This window comes from Paramisgurnus dabryanus, chromosome 10, assembly GCF_030506205.2.
Source record: "Paramisgurnus dabryanus chromosome 10, PD_genome_1.1, whole genome shotgun sequence".
In the NCBI taxonomy this organism is placed as follows: domain Eukaryota; kingdom Metazoa; phylum Chordata; class Actinopteri; order Cypriniformes; family Cobitidae; genus Paramisgurnus; species Paramisgurnus dabryanus.
This window is the reverse complement of record NC_133346.1, coordinates 27,310,311-27,325,224: the sequence shown is the minus strand read 5'-3', so window position 1 is coordinate 27,325,224 and position 14,914 is coordinate 27,310,311. Positions and strand designations below refer to the sequence as shown.

The window sequence follows — 14,914 nt, the reverse complement described above, 5'->3', positions numbered from 1 at the left end:
ATCTTGATTACTCTTGCTTTTCACTTCTTGGAATCTGCAAAGTTACAAAAATACATTAGATTATTTATAAAAAAAAATTGAATAGCTGACAAGGCAAATTTACAAAGTTTGATCTGTGATCTACTAAAGTACGATCTAGCTATTTATTTATCTAGCATGACATGGTAACCTTACGAGATAATCTTATTAACCGAAATGTAATAGCTTAGCTAACACCTCACTGATAAGCACGAGGTTGCATTTATTTGATAACTAAGACGGCTAAATTATATGGATGAGCATTTCTCACGTGCAAAGACATGGTCGATATCTAGCGTGACATGGTAACCTTATGAGATAATCTTATTAACCGAAATGTAATAACTTAGCTAATAGTGATGGGATTTATGGCTCTTTGAGGGGATCCGGATCTTGGCGATCCGTTCCTTTCAAAGAGCCGTTCAAAAGAACGGCTCTTTGGCTCTTTTTAAATATTTAGTCAGTTTGAAGAAGCCAGCTTGGGGGCTTCTCAGTTTATCCTGAAAATAATCACTGGGAGGAATGATGAGGTGAGATTTGAAGTCAAATAATTAAAACTCAGGTTCACACACCAATATCTGAGTTTTAATTATTCTGAATTTAATGATTACCTCATTTGTCATGTGTGTTGACTATATTCCATAGGATTACACAACATCCCTCTGCTTAGGCAGTGACATCACTATTTTGGATTTACCTTTAGTACAAAGTGTGTGTATATGTGTAAAGCTATGTTGACTTATTTTATTCATACAATACCTACTCACAAATAAACATCAAAAACAAACCTGACTGCAATGAATCTCTGTGCAAAACAGCTTTTACTACAAACACTTGTAGTAGCTTTTATTAACAAAGTGGGCTGCAATGAATCTCTGTGCAAAACAGCTTTTAGTGAAAAATTTCTATACAAGAACAGTATCACAAAAGAACATGTAGAAAAATTAGAATAAATAAAAGAACACTGTAGATAAAATTAGAATAAATAAAATGGAAATGTCCACGTACAGTCCACTATTACTAACTACTGTAAACTTTGTAAATAAAAGATCAGCCCCTTCAAGTTTTAAATGAACAATAACAAAGTGGGCTGCAATGAATGTCTGTGTGTGCAAAACGGCTTTTAGTGAAACATTTCTATATAAGAACAGTATCACAAAAGGAACATTTTTATAAATAACAAAAATACTTAAAGTATTAGACATATACTGTAGATAAAATTAGAATAAATAAAATGGAAATGTCTACAGTCCACTATTACTAACTACTGTAAACTTTGCAAATAAAAGATCAGCCCCTTCAAGTTTTAAATGAACACAAAATGCAATGTAAATAAATACAAAGCAGTTACTAACTTTATGGCTTTTTCTGCCTCTCTTTCTTGTCCTTGGGCAAATTTGCATTCAGGAAGACAAGAGCTCTGACCTTTTTGGGCTTAAGGCGACTTCTCCTCTCTGAGATTATCTGTCCAGTTTTTGAGAATATTCTCTCAGAGGGAACTGATGTCGCCACAACACAAAGCTTCTTGGCCATCAGCTTGCTAAGCCTGGGGTAAACAGGGGCACGACTCTCCCACCACTTGAGGGGATCCTCATGTGTTGCAAGAAGAGGCTCCTCCAGGTAGGCTCGCACCTCCATGACAACATCGGCGGTTGGATTCCTGGCTTCCACTGTTCCAGCTACCTGCTCATATGGGTGGGAGAAATAACAATGGGAGATACCATTTTTATGTGATTAGATTACATCAAATTAGATTCAACTTTTGTCATTACACAGTGTAAGAGAACAGAGCAATGAAATGCAGTTTAGCATTTAAATAGAAGTGACAATAGTAAATTTGCATATGTACAGTATGTGCAGTATGTACAGATTAAATGCAGTGATTTACAGCTAGTGGAAGTTTTAGACTGAGATATCAGACTGATTTCTTTCTAGAGATTTTTAGAGAAAAAAAATGTTAATTATTGTTGCCACCCTTACTTGCTCATGGAAATAGCTCCAAACTATTGATCCAGCACCACTGCCTGCTCCTTCCAGTCCTTCCACAGCTGGTTGCTGTTGTATGGGTGTACCACTGGTAATTCTTGCTGCTGCAGTTGACAGCCTTTGAAATGTCTCATCTGCTGTTCTGGCATCAGGGAAGGCCATCCTCTTAAAACGCGGGTCAAGTGCAGCAGTCTCTGCTAGTATGTGATTGGCATGAATCCTGTGGAATCGCGTTGACATACTCGCACACAGACTGTCGATCACACCTTGCGCTTCTGCTGTTGTAGTGTTTCGCCGGAAATCAGCGGTGGCTCTTTGAAGTCCCCTGGCCAGCACTATGACCTTCGAGGATGTCAAGTAGCTGGTGAAAAAAAACTTTAATGTTACAATTTTAAAGCTGAAACAATGATAAATATTACAATGTATTAAACAAATATCTATTGTGATATCAAATCTATTTTTGTTTTAAATAAAAAAATATTTTTTATACATTTATTTTTCAGGATATTGGCATGCAGGCTACAAAAATCTACTGACAATGATATATACCCCAGTGTATTACACAGATTTCTAATATGGTATAAAATATTCATAATTTACTATCAGGTACTATGCATGCATGCAAAAGAAATATACTGCTGTGCAACCAAGCTACATACCTTTCTGCACTGAGTTCCACAGTGACTTCCTCAAATGGTTGCAAGATTGTGCACAATTCTTGCACTGTGGTCCATTCCTCCTGGGACAGGTGGCGGACAGGTGCATTGGTGACGGCCAGGGTGGAGATTATGGCATTTTTACTGGCAATAAAGCTTTTCAACATGTAGTAGGTGGAATTCCACCTAGTAGGACAATCCTGTTTCGGTCGGAGCTCCTCCATCTTCATTTGTAGTTGAGTCTCCTTCAGTTTTTGTGCCCCCACGGTGCTTCTGTGAAAGTATTCCACTGCCTCTTTCACCTTATCAATGATGGGCTTTGAAGCTTGCAGTGCATCTCTTACCACCAGGTTAATAGTATGGGCCAGGCATGGTAGGTGTGTCCATCCAATGATTTGTATAGCCTTAGTAACATTTGCTGCATTATCGGTTAGGCAGCACACTACTTTCTTGTCCACCCCCCACTCTGCTACAACACTAAGCAGCTGTTGTGCAATGTTGTCTGCTGTGTGCCGCTCACTGAATTCAAAACAGTCCAGGAGGCCACACGGAAATCCTCTATAAAATGGCAGGTTACAGACATATATGATGCTGTCGTTCTTGAAGTCCAACAGTCTGTGGTTATACAGACAGCTGGTACTTTTGAAACCCTTCTCTTCAAAGATGCTGTCTCCCTGTCATACATATCCGTGACCTTCTGGGCTAGTGTCTTCCTACTTGGAGGAATGTAAGAGGGGTTGAGCGCATGTGAATATTTTTTGAATCCTGTGTCCTCCACTATTGAGAAAGGCTGGAAGTCAGTGGCTATCATCTTTGCCAGCTCTTCATCTATCTTCTCCTGTCTTAATGGGGTCAAGACCGGAGGTATATATTGACTGATAGATGTCTGCTTTCTTTTTGGTCGTGCCTGGAAAGGCGATGTGGTGGGCCCAGTGGGGTCAGAGGCTGCTGTGGCTGCAGTTGCACTTGATGTGGAGGCAGAGGAGGAAATAGACACATCAGTGTCACTGTTGTTGTCTGAGTCTGGCTCTGCTCTCAAACCTGTGACCTGCAGTGTTGGGTGTTGAGTCTTCAAATGCCTATGTAAATTATTTGTTGACCCAGACTTAAATGAAATGACTTTTTGACAAATGCTGCATTTAGCCTTACTGTTTTCTTCACGAGTAAAGTGCACCCAAATGCTGCTCCTTTTCCTCTGGCTCATTTTCAGACGTGTCACGTGTGTGTTTTCTTCCTTCGAACAACCCGCTATTACTGACGTTGGCACTGAGAGTCTGACCGAGAAGCACTCGCACGTGTTTAAGTGTAACGACAGCGTGCACATTAAAGGCTCCGCTCCTCCTCCTACCCCCAATGACACGTGACGCGTTTTTTTTTCACTGGAGTACTGACGTGAAGGATGCGCACACCTATCATCACCCTGCGCTGCGTGCGCCCCTCCCCTAACTGTTCTGTCTCGCGGAGGAGCTAATTTGTGTGTGCATCTGTGTGAAACACGCATGGGAAAAAAGAACGACAGAAAGAACGGCTCCCTCCATCCGCGACTCGGCTCCCATCGTTCATATTTATGAGCCGTTCAAAAGAATCGGTTCGTTCGCGAACGTCACAACTCTATTAGCTAAAACCTCACTGATAAGCACGAGGTTGCATTTATTTGATAACTAAGATGGCTAAATTATATGGATGAGCATTTCTCAGGTGCAAAGACATGGTCGGATTTTAGTTTAAAGCAGTTTGCTTATTACTTCAATCAAAAAGAAATGTAAAAAAAAACCTCTATTAGGTCAGTAAGTTACGCGGTATTTGCGTTAAAGTCGTTTGTTGAACATTTCCGATATTAAAAAAACTGCAAGTTGCCTAAACACCATCAAACCAGATCAGTTTACACAACAGAAGATGCTTCATTTAATGATGATTACTGATCAAATTATGATATGTATTAGATTTTAGATGTGACGATCCTAGAGCATGTCGTGGCATAAACTATATAACAGTTATCTGTGGAGTTTGCGATCGATCGATATGTGAATACATCGATAATGTGGCGAATACATGTGACATAAACGCATCCTAAACTTACATTTAGTTTACTAGCTAACTGTTAGAGCTCTCATTTATTAATGATTAATAATGTATTGGCAGTTTGAGACAGAAATGCAAAGTCCTACTCACAGTCACCAGTAGATGTTCATAAAAACTGCGTTGCTGTATCCATCCATGACGTCGGTCTAAGATCCAATCAAATTTTCCTTGTATTGCGTGTCATTGACAACATACTACAATAAGTCATTTTAAGGCATTCAATTTAAACAAATTTATAGAATGTAAAATATCATGCAGTTCGTACAGCAAACTAAAAACATTGAATAATTGAGCAAAAGTTTTTAATTTTATGTTTATTGTATCTAAGTATTTTGAATTCAAACAATTTCAGGGCTTACAGTGTAGCTGGACAGGTAGGAACCTTAGGAACATAACCCGGTCTCGGGTGAAGAATGGCTTCGATATTCCCTTTAGCAAACTCTGTAAATTCCCTACCCTCCTCATAGAGGTAATGTGAGCAGCAACGTCAGCTTTAAGGGATACATGTTTGTCCAAAGCTGACTGTAAAGGTCCGAAGATATAAATAAAGCCTTTCTAAAACTAAGACCAAGACCAAGGCTGGAACTACTGCAAAAACATACGGAGGCCTTATCCTCAAAGTGCCAAGCAGTAAACATAAAAGAGCCCTGAAATAGCCACAGGGTAAACCTTTAACCCCTTCAGACCTGATTTTTCAGGTGTTTAATTAGTATAACTTATTTTGATTGGCTGATCAGCATTTTTATTAGTCTGAACCACAAAACATGTGATGTCTATTCCAGTGAATGCAGGGTTTGAGTGGGTTAAAGTATAGGGTGCAAGACCTGATGAAAAACATAATAAAGAAACTCCACAACTAAAGCCACTGGGCAGTAACTGGATCTACAGTGGCAAGAAAAAGTATGCAAACCCATAGAATGACCTGTTTTTCTGGAGTTATTTGCCATAAAATGTCATCTGATCCTCATCTAGGTTACAAAAATAAACAAACACCATGTGCATAAGCTGACAACACACAAATAATTCTAGTTTCTTGTGTCTTTTTTGAAAGCACCCATTAAACATTTACAGTACTGGAGGAAAATGTAAATGAATTCATAGACTAACTACTTTAATGAAAGCTAATTTGTGTCAGAATCTGGCAAACTGGAGTCCAGTTAATACAATGACTTTAAATGTGTGGTTTAATGCTACTTTGATTGATGAAAAGACATTCAAAACATTTTAAGATTGCTATACTTAAGAAACATCAGCTTTTATAAACCATGCCTTGCAAGAAGGAGCTCTCTAAAGATATCTGATCAAGAGTTGTTGCACTCCATAAGGCTGAAAAGGGATACAAAACAATCTCAAAAAGTTTAGACATCCATCAGTTGACAGTTGGACAAATTGTCTATAAATAGAGACAGTTTAATAATGTAGCTACTCTTTCTAGATATGGGCGCCAAAGCCAAAATGATTCCTAAGGCACAACACAGAATTCTCAATGCAGTAAAGAAGAACCCACAAGTAACAGCTAAATATTTGAAGACATCATTGGAACTGGCACACATCTCTGTTCATGAGTCTACCATACGCAAGTCTTTAAACAGGCACGGTGTGTCATGGGCTTGCCAGACCATTTGTACTAGATTCTGGTCTGAGTACATCTGGCAAGACCATGACAGTACTATGTTCTGTGTGGGGACACGTGGAGTCATATTGTGTATGTGGCTTCCACGTGTTCCCACTGTCTTGTCGCTGTCATGGTCTTGCCAGACCTTTGGGGTAAGATTCAGGTCCGATTTCAGAGGGCAGCATTGTGCTTTGTGTGGGGACACGTGTTTCACATTATGTAATTGTGTCACGTGTTCCCAGTGTCTCGTCACTTTCACCCTACTCCCTTGTGTACTCGTGTCTTGCGTAATTAATTATGTTCACCTGTTCCCCATTGGTGTTGTGTCTTTATAATGCCCTCTCGTTCTCTGTCGTGTGCTCGTTCGTTCATCCAGATTCAGTGTGTTTTGTTCCCGTCATCCGGGCTGCCTGAATCGTGTTCTCTGAGTCTTGTGTTTAGTTTGGTTCCAGTGTTTTTTTCCCAGTTCCGTGTCTACATCATCATTTGTTATCTGTTTTACCCCCACGTGGGTTTTTGTGTTTGTTTAACCCTCATGTGTTGTTGGGGGTGTTTTCATCCACTACAGAGTTTTTTTTACTCTTAATTTGGCCGTAACTTTCTCTCTGTTTTAGCAAATTGAATGATTTTTGGTGACAAATCTTATATTTACATATATTTTAAGAAAATGCTTTGAAATTTTTTAAAAACTCAACGATATACCCAGTGCCGTGTTAAGCCTTTGTGAGGCCCTGGGCTAACGCTGGTTTGGGCCCCCCCCAATATACACTGAAAAAAATAAAGGCTGGATTTACTAAGTGCCCCATTGCGTACATTTTTTTAGTAAAACTTACTAAAAAAAGGGATGCAAAAACGATGCACTGTCTATATTTTTTAGTAAATCCAGTGTTTTTTACAGCGTATGTACAACATTAAATGGCTAAAATTATTTAAATAATTTAAACAATATTATCAAGTAATAATTTTACAATCAGAAACAGCCCAGAAAATAACATTTATTAAATGCAACTCACAACTAAAAGTGCTTCTGTCTGTTCTTCTTTAAATATAATTCCTCAATTAAATTATTAAAATCAAGTTGACGCAAAAGTAGTAGAGCCCAGAATTCTCAGCCCGAGTCCGAACTTTTGAATTCTCCCCATTAGGAATCTGTGTCCGCAGATATAGTTACTGCATCGCGTATGTATTGTGAGTAGAAGTCTGTGCTGTCTGCTGTGAGGTTTTTATGAGAGAAGCACAAACTTTTTAATAGTCTATTTAATATTTACAACTTGAATTTGAAATAAAACTTACTGCGGAGAAGTTAATGAGATCTCTATCGTCTCTCTTGCTACGTGACGCGACAATTATTTATTATTTCAAATCCGTTTACAAGATAAATATATACATTGTGTTGTTAAACTGATGAAATTTTCTTGCTATATACGCTACATTCATTATGAGAAGCCTTTTCTTTTTACTGTTACACTGTAGACAGTAATATATGTGTATTATATAAAACTCTATGGTCGTGAAAGCACATTATCTGTTGGTTCATGTTGGTCTAGTTTAATTCAGGGTAATCCTTTAATAAAATGTATAATATAGTTATAAAATATTTTATTTTTGTAATATTCACAGCGCACATTCTCTCGGATCATTTTAAAACGTTTTAAATCATTCTGCAAAATTCCGCATAGATTTTGCAAAAGAAATCCGCAGAAATAGCAAAAAATAACTCCTTACACAGCTTGTACAGCTGTACTCTTGCAGCAATTAAAGCAGTTAAGTTTTGTTTTAAATGGCAAAATAGTTATATTTCTTTTTTATTTACATTTTAGAGCAGTTTTTGTTTGTTAAAGTTTTTATGATAAACAAGTGGTTAGCGGCCGACAGCAAGTTGACGACATGTATGATGAATTGAGCCTCTCAAATCAACACTTCACTTGCCTATAATAACAACTATTTAAAATAAATATTTTCAGCATATCACAGTGTTAGTTTAAACGTTTATTATCAACACACACTATTTTTAAAAAGCGAAGGCAGGTTGCTCTGCTGCTCGCAGTTGCAACAGGTGCAGAAATACATAAATAAAAAGGGCTATACAAAACGAAACGAAATAAACATGAAACAGAATAAACATGCATGTTGCCTTATCTTACAACTTCGCTTTTGCATATACATTTTTTTAATGTAAGGACTTACCACAGAAGATGTCTATTCATGTATCCATCCAACAGTTAAACTAAGAAAAAAGTCGATCCATACACAAACAAGAAATAAAGACACAACCTTCTTACACGAAATTAATACAGGGAGAAGTCTTTAATAGATTATGTCTTGGATGCTGTCTGCATATATTATGTACAGTATCCAAGGTTTTAATCTAGTACTCCATTTATAATTTTTCCTGGTGCGCTGAAGGTCCTGCTGTTAACCCTCAAGAGTTCCTTTAAAAAACTTCCTTAAGTGTTCCTAAGGCCACAAAATGACACCTTCACAAAAACTGCTCTAAAAATATCATACGTCGATATTTTTTTTCATTTTAAACGATGCAGTCTTTTAGAACTACTTCTGCCTGAAACATAGATATCAAATATTGATTAAATTTGTGGAAATTTTAACCATTTATATGCCTGTTTGTTTACATTAGCCCATGTTTTTTTTAACAGAAAAAACAAAAAAACTAAATATTTTCCAAAAAACACATTTGAACCACCATGTGATTATTATTATTATTATACCCTGAGATGGGTCAAAGATTGGTAGCAACATTGATTTTCATGCATTGTTATTTTTTGAACAAGGTCAGATTTTATAAAAAACTTCCTTAAGTGTTCCTAAGGCCACAAAATGACACCTTCCCAAAAATTGCTCTCAAAATATCATACGTCAATATTTTTTTTCATTTTAAACGATGCAGTCTTTTAGAACTACTTCTGCCTGAAACATAGATATCAAATATTAATTAAATTTGTGGAAATTTTAACGCTTTATATGCCTGTTTGCTTACATTAGCCCATGTTTTTTTACAGAAAAAAACAAAAAAAAACAAAATATTTTCCAAAAAATACATTTGAACCACCATGTGATTATTATTATTATTATACCCTGAGATGGGTCAAAGATTGGTAGCAACATTGATTTTCATGCATTGTTATTTTTTGAACGAGGTCAGATTTTATACAAAACTTCCTTAAGTGTTCCTAAGGCCACAAAATGACACCTTCCCAAAAATTGCTCTAAAATATCATATGTCAATATTTTTTTCCACTTTAAACGATTCAGTCTTTTAGAACTACTTCTGCCTGAAACATACATATGAAATATTAATATAATTTGTGGAAATTTTTACCCTTTACATGCCAGTTTGTTTACATTAACCCATGTTTTTTAACAGAAAAAACAAAAAAACTAAATATTTTCCCCAAAAAAAACATTTGAACTACCATTTGATTATAATTATTATTAGACCCTAGGATGGGTCAAAGATTGGTAGCAACATTGATTTTGATGCATTGTTATTTTTTGAACAGGGTCAGATTTTATACAAAACTCACACTTCCTAAGGCCAAAATGATCCTAAGGCCAAAATGACACCTTCCCAAAAACTGCTCTAAAAATATCATACATCAATAATTTTTTCCACTTTAAACTATTAAATGTTTTAACACTACTTCTTCCTGAAACATGTATGTGAAATATTAATAAAAAGTTTGGAAATTTTAACTCTTTAAATGCCAATATGTTAACATTAATCGAACCACAGTGTTTGGCTGAAGTCGTGAAACCTTTTGTGGGACATCGTAGCCCAGATAGTGACCTGTCCTGATTTCTCACTCCAGAGACTGAGGGCTGATTCATTTTTTATCTGTAAACACCGGCCAGAATGAGAAGCCCAACATAAGCCTGCAGTTTCTCTGTCTCTAGATCTCTCCAGTCTATGACTGTCTCCCATGTAGGTTTGTCATGGCCCCAATATGCTACAGGATTTCATGCATCAGCATCAATGAAAAGCTTGAAGTCAGGGCACTGATTCGGGCAGTGGCATAGTGTGTGAGCCCTGGGATCAAATCTCTGGCTGCTGGGAAGTAGCGGAGCATCTCCATGTTTGTGGGAGACCAGAAGATTTTTCCATATTTGACGTCCATCCTGCCGCCACTTCATCCATCTCCTCTCCGCTCTCACCTTCTGAGAAGTCTTCTGAAGATCCCTCTAATGAATTAGACTCCAGCTGGTCTTCTTCCACCTCTGAGGCCTCCGTGTAGACCTCAGAATCCTCGGAGGAAGATGAGGAGCCATCCTCGCTCTTGAAGTGCATGATTATTTCAGGAGCCTTATGTGTGCTGTAATGCCTTGCCATTTTCACTACTTCTGCTATACTGTTCATACTTATAGCAGTGTACTTGCATAAACAACATGAGCGAGAAACAAAATGAACATTGATTTTGTTTTGGTTCTGGCCTCTCATCGTTTTTATTACTGAATTAGTTTATAACGCAGAATGTGCCCTTCAAAAGGGAGAAGAATTTGGATATGTTGAATATGCCCCCCTGCCCCACTCAATACCGACTCCACCCCAACATCACCACCACCCCCTTACCACTCAGACACACTTATTTTACACACACACCAATTTTCAACATTAAAGGTTTATCTTTTCAGCAGCTATGCGGTCCGCAGAAAACAGCAAAAATTGTGACATTTTGATGAATGCATGAAATGGTAAAAAGAAGCGCCACCTGGTGGACAAGTATAAAAATTAAAACTTCAAGGCCAGTAGTTTAAAATGATATATTGACATAAAGGTATGTATTAGTTTATGTTAAGATAAATGGGGGGTCAAAAATGGTAGTTATAATGGTTGTCAATGGGGCAGTTTTTGTCCTTAGGAACACATTAGTCGGTTTTTGCGTAGCTTAGCCATTTTAAGCTAATTTAAAAAACTGAAACCAAAATTCTAAAATGTATCAAAAATTATTAACCTTTGGCAAGTTTGGGCAATATTCAACCATCACAGTCAAGATGGTTTAAAAATCAAAATCAAAATGTCCCTAGGAACTCTTAAGGGTTAAATAAGCACAGCTGCATTGTAAATGTGTGGCTGTGCCTAGCGGACTGATGCGATAGGTTAAACGTCTTCCTATGTTTGTTTTGCAATCATCAATGTTTGTCAAAAGGTTCTTTTAATTAATTGAAAAAAATAAAAAGATGGAGAAGCCTAAATAAGCCCGAGGACCGGCCCGCGTATCTGCTGTGACGTTAAAATTGGCTCGGGCTGAAATGCAGGGCTCTAAAAAGTAGGCTAAAATTATTTAAACAAATTAAACAATATTATCAAGTAATAATTTTACAATCTGAACAGCACAGAAGATAACATTTATTAAGCAACTAAAAGTGCTTCTTTCTGCTCTTCTTTAAAGAGAATTCCTCGACTAAATCATCAAAATCAAGTTAAATCATATTTTGGCGGATCTTTTTACTTTCATTGTTTCACGAGATTCCATGCCTATTTAGTCATAATAATTAAACGAACTTGGCTTGCTGTTTTTGAAGGCAGCTCGAGCCTTGACCTTAGGTCGGGTTCGAGCCCCAAGTTTAAGTGAAGGAGGAGATGATGAGGAGAGATGCCAGAAGAATTGCGGCCGGGCGCGGAGGCTTTTAAAGGACAAAATATCCCATAAGCTATTACTAGGGAGAAAAAAAATTAAACTGATGCTACACAAAAACTAAAAATGCTTCAAAGCCAATGTTTTTACCAATCTTTGGCATGCCCAAAACTGTGAAAAAGGTTTAAAAAAATCCAGTTTACAATCAAATTTTATATTGAAAATCTGTCATTTTGTGTGTGTTTTTTCCCCAAATCAGTGACACCACTTATAAACTTGGCAATTAAAGAGTTAAAATCATTGAATTTTTGTGAAGATTTGGTAGTTTTGATCAGTACTGAGGTTGATTAACAGATTTATGTAAAAAAATTTGGAAAAAATATTCATCCGCTACATTTTTTATAGCCGTTGAATTTAGTGGATGTTTTCATCCACTAACAACACGAAAGGTAGTAAATTTGAACAATGCACAAGGGTTAAATAAATCTTCAAGTTTATTTTACAGTATCTGCGTTTGGGTTCTCTCTCTGTGTAAACCGTACCGTGACACGGTGTCTATGGCAGAACACCACAGAGGAAGCTGCTGATCTCCAAAAAACATTCCTGTGAGCCTAAAGTTTGCAAAAGAGCACTGGGTAAATATTTTTAGACTGATGAAACAAAATAGTTGTATTGTTTGGAAGATTACTATGGTGCCAAAAGGGCACAGCTTACCAACATCAAAACATCATTCCAATAGTGAAGTATGGTGGAGGGAAAATAATGATTTGAGTTTGCTTTGCTGTATCAAAGTAATTCCACCACAGACTAGCTTAAGAAAAACAAAATATGTTATTTGGAGTAGCCTAGTCAAATCCCAGACCTTAACCTCATAGCGATGCTCTAAAATGAGCGCTTCGCACCAGACTTGTAAGTTGAATTGGTTTTGTAAAGGGGAATGAGCAAAAATGCCTTCTGAACATGTGCAGGTCTGATGTGGAGTGCTTGCTTGGAGAAGTTGCTGCTAAAGGAGGTTCAACAGGCTATTAAATCCAATGGTTCACTTACATTTTCCTCCAGCACTATGAATGTTTTATAGGTGTTTTCAAAAAAGTCACAAGAAACTAGAATTATTTGTGTGTTGTCAGCTTATGCACAATGTGTTTGTCTATTGTTATGTTCTTGTTCCCTGCTGGATGGAGCTTGAGAGTTTAAAATGGTCTGTACAACCTCAGTAGAGAGACCCTGGTCTCAAAGTTCTTCAGGGGCCAAAATCCCCAAAAATATATATATTTTTTTCTTAAACACTTAATAGAAGAAAAATTCAATAAATATTTTCTTACCCCATTGGCAGATTATTTTTGCTTGTTTCAATCACAAATTCCCTTAAATTTAGATTTTTGTCAAAAAATTAGACTTATTTTCTTAAGTCATTTTGTTTACCAAGAAAATGTATCTTGATTTAAGAATTTTTTAATATATTTGTTCCCAAAATAAGGCAAAAATTCCAAGTGAGATATTTCACTGCAAAAAATTACTTTCTCGTATAGTATTTTTGTCTTGTTTTCAGTAAAAATATCTAAAAATGCTTAAATTAAGATGTATTTTCTTGATGAGCAAATTGACCTATGAAAATAAGTCTTGTTTTTTAAACAAAAAATATAAAGTTAACCAAATTTGTGCTTAAAACAATAAAAAAAATCTGCAAATGGAATAAGAAAAATGTGTTTGAATTAAATGCTTATGAAAAAATAAACTTTTTTTTTTTGCTTGTTTTAAGCAGTAATTTACAGTACTTGAATTTTATATTTTTTGTCTAATTTTCAAAAGGTAATTTTGCTCACAAGAAAATACATCTTAATTTAAGTAATTTTAGAACTTCAATGGGTTAATGGCAGAGGTGGAAAGTAACAAATTACATTTACTCACGTTACTGTAATTGTGTAGTTTTTTTGTGTACTTTTACTTTTTTGAGTAGTTTTTAAAATCTGTACTTTTACTTTTACTTAAGTATGTTTTGTTTAAAGTATTGTACTTCGCTACATTTTAAATCATATCCGTAACTGAGTAAAAAATATTTTTTTAAAAGCAAGGTGAAAAGACGCGCAACTGATGATTAATGGGCGGGGACGCGCAAAAAGAACCATGGAGTAGGATTCATGCTCTTGAGTACGAAATTGCTGAGCGTGTTTTTACCGCTCATTTGCACGACGCGTTTTTTAATACCATGCACATTATCTTCCGAGGTCTAGCAGCTTCGCGTCAATTCAAACACAACTTCAGAACGTCCTCGAGAATGCGCAGGTCATTAGACATTGCAGAGAGAGAAGAATAAAGATCTGACATCAGGTACCCAGGTCAGGGAAGCTAGAAGACAATAAACGTGTCAAAAGTATATAGCCACGGCATTCATCTCATTATATGCTCATTTAAACTATATATAGTTTAATAAAATAATGTATGTTACCAGCAATACATCAATTACAACCTTACTATAGTGATTGTATTTACTAGTTGCTGACCACCTTCAAAAGTGCATAACTCACATGTAAAAATCATTAAACAATTCCATAAATGTTTCTTAGTTTAAAAAAAGCTTTTTATTTCATTAACTTTTTGTTATTGCACTTTAATTGTAAAAATGTTCCTACAATTAAAAACAACTAGTTTGAGATTTATATCCCCATGTCGTTTTTGAACTATACTAGAATCCTCCACCTCTCCCCGCTGTAAAAAAGTAACTTTTACTCTGAGTAAATTTAAAATGACTTACTTTTACTTGAGTAGATTTTTAGACCAGTAACTTTACTTTTACTTGAGTACAATATTTTATTACTTTTTCCACCTCTGGTTAATGGCTTCTGAAGGTAAACAATGAGATAATGTAAAAAACATCCATATTTCTAACTATAAACAAGGATCCACTAAGCCTTTTTCTACAGATGTCCAGGCAAACACCCGCTGTTTACCCTAAAATGTCCCTGTCT

The 14,914-nt window shown here is 36.3% G+C and overlaps 1 protein-coding gene across 1 annotated transcript; it reads right to left on the bottom strand.

Moving 5' to 3' along the window:
* Positions 1-987: 987 nt before the first annotated feature.
* On the bottom strand, positions 988-3,864 carry LOC141282932 (E3 SUMO-protein ligase ZBED1-like). The gene is made up of 4 exons (XM_073816112.1): positions 3,344-3,864; positions 2,664-3,275; positions 1,999-2,401; positions 988-1,701 (listed from the first exon to the last, which is right to left on the bottom strand). Exons 1-4 carry the CDS (start codon positions 3,862-3,864, stop codon positions 1,375-1,377), a joined length of 1,863 nt encoding a protein of 620 aa, XP_073672213.1. The 3' UTR covers positions 988-1,374.
* Between the last annotated feature and the right edge of the window lie 11,050 nt (positions 3,865-14,914).

Coding starts and splice junctions, on each gene's coding strand:
- LOC141282932 (XM_073816112.1), bottom strand. CDS start 3,864: ATGAGCCAGAGGAAAAGGAGCAGCATTTGGGTGCACTTTACTCGTGAA. Junction 3,276..3,343: donor GCCCAGAAGGTCACGGATAT/GTATGACAGGGA, acceptor GTATAACCACAG/ACTGTTGGACTTCAAGAACG. Junction 1,702..1,998: donor GGAGCTATTTCCATGAGCAA/GTAAGGGTGGCA, acceptor CCATATGAGCAG/GTAGCTGGAACAGTGGAAGC.